General features: G+C 53.7%; 1 protein-coding gene across 1 annotated transcript in view; it reads right to left on the bottom strand.

Moving 5' to 3' along the window:
- The window catches only part of CIBAR2 (CBY1 interacting BAR domain containing 2), a 16,350-nt gene that overhangs the window by 4,866 nt on the left and 2,219 nt on the right, over nt 1-9,265 (bottom strand). The window contains 6 exon segments of the mRNA XM_017859390.1: nt 179-292; nt 3,294-3,398; nt 5,626-5,631; nt 5,804-5,905; nt 5,988-6,056; nt 8,186-8,420. Of these exon segments, the coding sequence (XP_017714879.1) occupies nt 179-292; nt 3,294-3,398; nt 5,626-5,631; nt 5,804-5,905; nt 5,988-6,056; nt 8,186-8,420 (631 nt within the window).

Raw genomic sequence — 9,265 nt, 5'->3', positions numbered from 1 at the left:
GTCCCATTGCACTCCAGCCTGGGCGACAGAGTGAGACTCCATCTCAAAAAAAAAAAAAAAAAAAGAATAAAAGAACGGGTGTGAAACGTTACCAACAAAAACTGCTTCTATCAATACAGAACCAAAGTGAAACTCTGCCCCACTCCACCAAATAGGAAATGGGGTGTCTGTGACCCACCTGTAGATCCCTCTCCAGGTCATACTTCTCCAGGGTCTGGAAGGCACTAGAATACACCTCCAACGCTTTGGCATGGAAAACCATCTCAATAGTTACAAAATTAGAAAAAAATGTCTGTGGGGAGAGAAACCCAAAGAATCAAAGAAGGTAAGCATCACAGTGAGAAAGAGAGCCCAGGGTAGCCTGGGATGTAGGCAGATGGGATGGGGGTGAGGGGAGCTGTCCGTGTGGGGACAGGCCCTCGGTGGGAAGTTTCGACATGTTATCTTAAATTTATTTTTCTTTGAGAGAGAACACATTTGCATGCTTCAAAAATCAAAACTATTGGTCAGGCCCAGTGGCTCATGCCTGTAATCTCAGTACTTTGGGAGGCGGAGTCAGGAGGATCACTTGAGCCCAGGAGTTCAAGACCAGCCTGGGCAACATGGCAAAACCCTGTCTCTACTAAGTACATATGTAAGTAAGTAAATAAGTAAATAAATAAATATAAACTATGCCAAAATGTCAACTGAGGAGACTTGCTCGACATCCTCCATCCTTTTCCCTTTTTCATTTTCCCTCCACCTCCTGAGATCACGTTCAGAAGTTTTTGTGTGTTCCCTCCTTGTTTCCTTAGATAAGCCAATATTCTTCTCTTGTCCCTTTTGCACTCTCTTCTGAGCTTGCTTTTTCCCCTGCTAACAATTGGTCCTGGAGATCTTTTCACAGGAGGCTTTTTTTTTTTTTTTTTTTTTGAGATGGAGTCTCTCTCTGTCACCCAGGCTGGAGTGCAGTGGTGTGATCTCGGCTTACTACAATCCCCGCCTCCCAGGTTCAAGCGATTCTCCTGCCTCAGCCTCCCGAGTAGCTGGGATTACAGATGTGAGCCACCACACCCAGCTAATTTTTGTATTTTTAGTAGAGATGGGCTTTCACCATGTTGACCAGGCTGGTCTCGAACTCCTCGCGATCCACAGGAGGGCTCCACTTTCATGAATGGGATTAGTGCCCTTGTAAAAAAGACCGGAGGGAGCTTTTCTGCCCCTTCTGCCACATGCGGATGCATAGAAGGCACCAGCCGTGGGGAACAGGCCCTCCTTGGATGCTGAATCTGCTGGAGCCTCGGTCTTGGACACCCCAGGCTCCAACACGGTGAGAAATAAACTTCTGTTGTTTATAAATCACCCAGCTTAAAGTGTTGTGTTGGCGCAGGCTGGATGGGCTAAGACAGGTGGTGATGGTTAGCTCAAGTTCTTGTTTTATCTCCTTTGGAATGTGAAGGGCTTTCAAGGCATGGTTTGGATTCACATTTCTTACAAGTCTAATCCCAGAACTTGAAAGCATGCCCACTTTTAAACTGTGCTTCCGTTGGCCCCTGACCTGCAGAACCATGTGGTCCATGCTCCCTGGTGCCGTCCATCCAGCCCCAAACACATCAGGTGCTGAATAATGTCTGCCGACAGTTTCAGGTCCTCCTTGCCACGTAGACAGCGTGAGCACTAATCACTGACACTTCATTCCCTTGTGCATTCGTTCATGTAGGCGTTCACTCATTGATTCATTCCACAAGCATTTACTGAATACCCACTAGGTACCAGGCCCTGGACCCTGGTGGCTGGGACCTGGCAGGGGGCCTGTCCTGTGGCACCGACATGCAGTGTGTTACACAGCAACCTCACAGGCTTCTCTGCTCCACGATGTGACCAATGTGATGGACGGCACACAGCACATCACTGGCCACATGAGCCGTCCATCTCCTCCCACCCCAACAGTGTCAACTCCGTGAGCTCAGGGACCTTGTTTTTTGGGCATGATGTCCCCAGCATCAGGCACAGCACCTGGCACATAGCAGGTGTGCATTCCACACTTGTTAAAGTAACGCGTGAATTGAATACACAATTAACCATTGCAACTGGGATGGCAGCCCTGCGGAAGCAGAGTAGGGTGTATAAACAAGGGGCCTGACCAGTCTGGGGTCTGGGTGACTTTCCCCCAAAGAATGAGGTTGAAGCCGAAGGAGGAGGAGGCACCGACTGGATGCAGATCAAGGCACAGCCCTGCAAAGGCCTCGGGTAGGAGTGGGCTCTGTGCACTGGAGCTTGGAGTGTCACGGGCAGGATGAGGCTGCAGGGCTGGGTCAGGGTTTCAGGAGCCTTGAAGGGATTTTGGTTCCAATCCTTAGAACAAGGGGAGCCACCAGAGGGTGCGCAGCCCAGGGATGATGGATTGCACCTGACTTTTAAGAGATCCCTGGGGTGGGCGCGATGGGTCACACCTGTAATCCCAGCACTTTAGGAGGCCAAGGCAGGTGGATCACTTGAGATCAGGGATTCGAGACCAGCCTGGCCAACATGGTGAGACCACCCCCCCATCCCTACTAAAAATACAAAAATTAGCCGGGCGTGGTGGTACACGCCTGTAATCCCAGCTGCTCGGGAGGCTGAGGCAGGAGAATCACTTGAACCCGGGAAGCGGAGGTTGCAGTAAGTGGAAATTGCACCACTACACTCCAGCCTGGGCAACCAAGTGAGACTCCATCTAAAAAAAAAAAAACTCCCCAGGCGGCGTGCACCTTTGGAGAATGGACTAGAGCGGGCTCGAGAGCTGGGGAAGGCATCTCTGTGACCAGCCAGTCCCACCTCTCTGAGCTCCTCTTGTAAGAGCTGGGGCCCTGGCCCAGGGCTCTGTGGCACTGGGGTGGGGATCTGGGTGGCAGGAGGAAGGCACCCACACCCAGCTGCTGGGCCTCAACGTGGCTTGTTCTGGGAGGGGGTTTGGAGCTGTGAGGAGAAAAAGAGGTTACAGCAATCTGTGTGGAGAGGAAGTGGAGCGTGTGTGTGTGGAGGGAGACAAACTCTTCCTGGCTAGGAGCTGGACCTGGGGCCACCCAGTGGCTTCCAGCTGCGCTGGGACAGCTGCCTTGAGCACCAGCCTGTGGTGCCCTGTGGCCAGGATTAACTGTGCCATGAGCCTGTGTCAGCACAATCTCACTGACACCTGCCAATGCTCACACATGTACACAGACCCGCACACACACACTCATACTGATGCATGCACATAGACACATGCACACACGTGCGTGCACACACACACCAGGCAGCCCAGAGCGCCTCCCATCCCGGCCGACCACCTTCACCTGCAGGTCCTTCAGCTTCTGCCTCTGGAAGGCATCCACTGTCTCCTCCAGCTGGAGAGTGGTGCGGCTGGAGTCCATGGCGGCCCTCTGCACTCTGGTCTCTGCCTGGTCAGGGACACAAGGGGTAGAAAGTGTCATGGGGGTGCTTCTGGCCCTTAGACACCTTTCTGAATCACTGTCTCTAAACCCTTCTCTCAGGTCAGCTCTCCTGCCTCAAGGGACGTCTCTTGCTAATTTGGTCATCAAAGGAATGGCTGAGTAGGACCCCAGCTGAAGGAGCAGTCACTGGAGTGACACACACCTGCTTGCTAGCTGTGTGACCTCAGGCAAGTCATTTACCCTCTCTGAGCCTCAATTTCCTTGCTTGTAAACAGAGGACAGTAATGAGACTTGCTTAGCAGAGCTGTTGTAAAACTTAAACAGTGGCACCTGCTGAACGCTTATGACAGGTGCTCCACGTTCATTGATAATTAACTTCTGCATGAGGAACACGTTTAGTTAATTAACTCTTTCATTGTTTTGATCAACATCTATAGACGCCTACTCCACACCAAGCCCAGACATCAAGAATCTAGCTTTTAGAGTTGAACACCTTGGAGGTGCATTTGAAATTTGCAACCTAACTGCCTGCGTGACCTTGGGCAAGTCACTTTTTTCAGCTTCAAATTCCTCTTTAAAATGGGGACTTAATGCCACCTTCATGTTTGTGAAACGCCGGAGAAGAGACAGCTGGGGATTCGCATCTAGGAAGCCCCCAGGACAGAAGGGAAAGCTGTTATCACTCAAACAAATGGGTTGCAGAGACAGTGGGTGACCCAGGCAGGAGCCAGGATAGAACCCGGAGGTGAGCGAGCAGGGCTGTGGCCCTCATTCGTGTAGGTCAGGACTCCCCACACTTGGCACTAGTGTCCGGGACACTGTGGGAGGTTTAGCAGCATCCCTGGCCTCTCCCCACTGGATGCCAGGTGGTAGGTGGGATAATGGCCCCCAAAGATGGCTACATCCTAATCCCTGGCACCTGCCAATACACCCCTTCCAAAGCAAAAGGCGTTAGGGTAGCAGGTGGAATGAAGGTTGCTAATCAGCCATCCTTGCCGTGGGAGAATATCCTGGATTATCCGCTACACCCAGTGCAATTACAAGGGTCCATTACAGGCAGAAGAGGGTGGCGGGCAGGAGAGTCAGAGGAGAGACGTGACTACAGAGGGAAGGTGCAGGCTGCCAGCTTGAAGACGGGGGAGGGGCCACAAGCCAAAGGATGTGTGTGGCCTCTGGAAGCTGGAAATAGGCGAGGGCACAGACTCTGCTTGGAACTTCCAGAAGGAACTCAGCCCTTTCCACACCTTGATGTAGCCCAGTGGGCCCACAATGGACCCCTAACCTCCTGAACGGTGCGAGTCTGTGGCCATTTTTCACCACAGTGCGACAAACTTAACACGTTCTAGCAGAGCTCTCCAATCGTGAGCCAGAAATATCCCCGGATAGTGAAATGCCCCAGGTGAGGACCGCTGACTTGGCTCCGTTAAGGGGCACTCTTTGTGGCTGGGCCTGTAATCCCAGCACTTTGGAAGGCTGAGGCAGGTGGATCGCCTGAGGTCAGGAGTTCAAGACCAGTCTGGTCAACGTGGCAAAACCCCGTCTCTAGTAAAAATATAAAAATTAGCCAGGCACAGTGGTGGGCGCCTGTAATCCCAGCTACTGGGGAGACTGAGGGGGCAGAATTGCTTGAACCCTGGAGGTGGAGGTTGCAGTGAGCCTAGACTGTGCCACTTGCACTCCACCCTGGGCAACAGCGCGAGACTCTGTCTCTCGAAAAGAAGTGGGAGCACTCTTTGGATGAGGTCACACAGTCACAAATCAGTTAGACATACAGCGGAGGTGACTAGCCCTCCTCCAGCTCTCACCCTACCTCCCGTCCCCTGCATCTTTCCCACGGGGCCGGACAGCGCGTCAGAGAGCGTGCGGGCTCCCCTCCACCTGCTGTGCCCCATGAGCTCCCGTAATTGCGTCTCTGTGAGCCCTGGTTTTCTCCTGCAGACAATGGGGATGAGGCTAGTAGTGCGCACCTGATATGAGCATTAAACAAGTAACTGGCGGGGAAGCCGTGGCTCGTGGAGGGAGTGACTTGGTGGATGGTGTCAATGATGGGACAGAGCCCAGGTCTCCAGACCCCCAGAGCCCCTTTTTACCGGTACCTTTGGCTTTCCCGTCCTGAGCACAAGGTCCTGCACACACCTGCTTCTGCCCAGGTAAAGCCTACCTGGCCGTTTTGTGAGGTGGTGTATTTCCTACATGTGATTCTGCCTGCCCCAGACAGACATGTGACACTCACCTGGGACTGAAAAACGTGTGTTAAGGAACCGAGTTAAGCCCAGGCAGCCCCGTCGGGGTGGTCCGCCCGCTTCGCAGCCCCTGCCCAGCGGGCCCAGGCAAAGCAAACCCCAGAGGACATGCGTGTGAGTGGACACCCTGGCCCAGCAGCCCCAGGCCCCACTTCCAGGGAAGGATGCGATCATTTGCCGATCCCAGGGTGACTTCTGTCTCAGTTTCTCCAGCTTTTCCAGTTGTTTGATCTCATGACTTTGGACACGTTTGAATTTCTTGATCTCAGCCTGCAGAAAAGGAGGAGGCTGTTTCCTGGGATCCCACAGGGCAAGACGGGGACGCCACCCACGCCAAGATGCCCCAGCTCACCCGTGTCTGCTTGATCTGTGCCCCGTAGAGCTTCAGGGGGTTGACCACCTTGGTCTCCAGCCTCTCGACCTGGGGGAGTGGGGACACCAGGGGATCTGAGTGAAGGGCACAGGGTGCTGCCTGCCTCCAGCCTGGGCATATAAAGTGCAGCCTGCACCCAGGAGCCGCGTGTCCAGAGCTGTGGGGTGGGGAGGGGGGAGCATGAGGTGTCCTCCCTTTTCCCAGTATATTGGAGGCACTGAGCCTGGGCTCAGGGCCTGGCTCTGCCTCCTGAGGGCTCCAGCAACGAATTCGATCTCTCGAAGCCTCATTTCTTCACCTGTCAAATGAGGTCATGGGTGCACCCACCAGGGTTTCAGAACAGTAGGAAGATGGTGCCTGGCCCAGAACTCAGGGAGTGTCATTACTGGGGAGGGCAGGACAGGCTCCTGGTGTGTGCTCAGTCCCTCTACATGACAGCCTTGGCCCCGTCTCCCAACTGCCACACAGGGTGGCAATGACAAACCCACTTTGCAGATGAGAAAATTGAGCCTCGCTTTGGGGACAAGACTTTTATTGAGAGTCACAGCAGGGCTGGGTGCGGTGGCTCATGCCTGTAATCCTAGCACTTTGGGAGGCCGAGGCCGGCAGATCACCTGAGGTCAGGAGCTCAAGACCAGCCTGGCCAACATGGTGAAACCCCATCTCTACTAAAAATACAAAAAAGTAGCTGGGCATGGTGGTGCACGCCTGTAGTCCCAGCTACTTGGGAGGCTGAGGCAGGAGAATCGCTTGAACCTGCAAGGCTGGAGGTTGCAGTGAGCCGAGATCACGGCACTTCACTCCAGCCTGGGCAATAGAGTGAGACTCCATCTCAAAAAACAAAAAACAAAAAACTATAGCAGCCTCTTGCCCGTTGTACAATCGGGAATGTCTTTGTGAGGGCCAGGAGCCATCTCTGTGAACGCGTAACCATCAAGGAAGAGGCAGGCTCCTGGTGTCCTGGTCTTCCTCCGATCTCCGTGGGAATTTGGCGTAGACTCCTGGCTCCGAGCTCTGCCACCTGCTTGTCACAGAGCCGTGAGAAATTTTATTTTTCCTTTGGTTAAAGGTAATTAACTAGGCCAGGCATGGTGGCTCACATGTGTAATCCCAGCACTTTGGGAGGCCGAGGTGAGAGGTTGGCTTGAACCCAGGAGTTCAAGACCAGCCTGGGCCGCATGGCAAAACCCTGCCTCTTAAAAAATGTTTTAAATAAAATAAACAAAGATAATCAGCTAGCACAGGTGGCCACCCCATTACCAGGTGAAATTAGGATGTATTGGTGAGAAATGGGGTTGTCAAGGCCTCTTACTGGGGGACTGTCGTCATCTGTCTTGAGAACATGGGCACCGTGGGCTGTGTCTGCCTGCCTGGAGAAGACAGTGCCTTTTCTGTCTGCACGATCTTTCTTGGATTGCCCGTGACATGCGTTGCTATCTGGTTTAAAGCTGTTCTGTTCTTTGTTTTTTGGTATTTTTTTGAGTCAAAGTCTCGTACTGTCTCCCAGGCTGGAGTGCAGAGGCACAATCATGGCTCCAGCCTCAACCTTCCAGGCTCAAATGATCCTCCTATCTCAGCCTTCTGAGTAGCTGGGACCACAGGTGCTAATTTTTTTATTTTTATTTTTTAAGAGATGGGGTCTTGCTATGTTGCCCAGGCTGATCTTGAACTCCTGGGCTCAGGCGATCTGTCCACCTAGGCCTCCCGAGTGCTGGGATTACAGGTGTGAGCCACTGCACCTGGCCCTTTTTGATTCTTTTCTGCAATTCATGGTGAGGATTTTTCCGGGCTGGCAGGAATTTCTATTTTTAATTATTTCCTAAACACCCTGCAGCCTCCTTGCCCCTGACTCCCCACCAGGGTTTCTGTTCCTTCTCGAGGCCCTCATAGCCCCTGGATGTGTCTCATTCAGGGCTTCATGGAGCCCCAGGGCCGGCCTCCTGGGTTTCCTTGCTTTGTGGGGCCTTCGTCCGACTCAGCAAAGCCTCCTGGGCTCTCAATCCTGCAGGCAGAGGCGTGACCCTGGAAAGGGTGTAAATGTCCACCCTAGGTGGATGTCTCTGGAGACACACCCATTGGCTGTGGCCACAGCAGGGCTCCTGCAGCCGTCAGGCCTGACCTTGGCATTGGAGCCCGGGTGCCCCTCAGCATCCCAGACCCAGGCCGGCAGCACTCACCTGGGCCTGCCGGTAATCCTGCACTTTGGCCAGGTCCTCGGCGAAGCCCCTCATGGTGGCCCGCAGCTCGGGGTTCTCGGAGTTGGCAAAGTCGATGAGCTGCTTGACCAGCTGGTCTGCCTTGTCCCGCAGCCGGGCCGTCTTGCGCGTGTAGGCGGCCAGCAGCGAGCAGAACTGCCCGAAGTACTTCTCGGCGTTGGTCATGGTATTGTCCATCCCCCTCACCTGGCTGTCCCTGCAGAGGAGGGGACCTAAGCAGCCGTTCTGGGCAGTGATGCAGGGCCCCGGGCATGCCAGGAGCAGACAATGATTATAAAAATAGGAGCTGCTGGCCGGGTGGAGTGGCTCACGCCTGTAATCCCAGCACTTTGGGAGGCAGAAGTGGGTGGATCACGCAGTAAGGAGATCGAGACCATCCTGGCTAACATGGTGAAACCCCATCTCTACTAAAAATACAAAAAAAAAAAATTAGCCAGGCGTGGTCGCAGGCACCTGTAGTACCAGCTACTTGGGAGGCTAAGGCAGGAGAATGGCGTGAACCCAGGAGGCAGAGCTTGCAGTGAGCTGAGATCTCGCCACTGCACTCCAGCCTGGGGGACAGAATGAGTCTCCGTCTCAAAAAAAAAAAAAAAAAAAAAAAAGGAGCTGCCATCAGCCAGCCTCCGGTGTGGCACACACATGCCACAGGCTGTCACTCAAGGTGGCAGTATCAGGGCTGTTGAGGCTGATGAGGGGGATCTGCCTGGGCTGGTCAGTAGTGGGCAGGAATATAAACGTGGGTTTGGCTGCAAAGCTGGCCTTTTTCTTTTTTCTTTTTTTTTTTTTGAGACGGAGTCTCGCTCTGTCGCCCAGGCTGGAGTGCAGTGGCTAGATCTCAGCTCACTGCAAGCTCCGCCCCCCGGGTTTACGCCATTCTCCTGCCTCAGCCTCCCGAGTAGCTGGGACTACAGGGGCCTGCCACCTCGCCCGGCTAGGTTTTTGGGTTTTTTTGTTTTGTTTTTTTTGAGACGGAGTCTCACTCTGTTGCCCAAGCTGGAGTACAGTGGCCGGATCTCAGCTCACTGCAAGCTCCGCCTCCTG

This window comes from Rhinopithecus bieti, unplaced genomic scaffold (genome assembly GCF_001698545.2).
Source record: "Rhinopithecus bieti isolate Rb0 unplaced genomic scaffold, ASM169854v2 scaffold_1618, whole genome shotgun sequence".
Classification (NCBI taxonomy): Eukaryota; Metazoa; Chordata; class Mammalia; order Primates; family Cercopithecidae; genus Rhinopithecus; species Rhinopithecus bieti.
The sequence above is the reverse complement of the archived record's forward strand: the minus strand, read 5'-3'. Positions and strand labels throughout refer to the sequence as shown.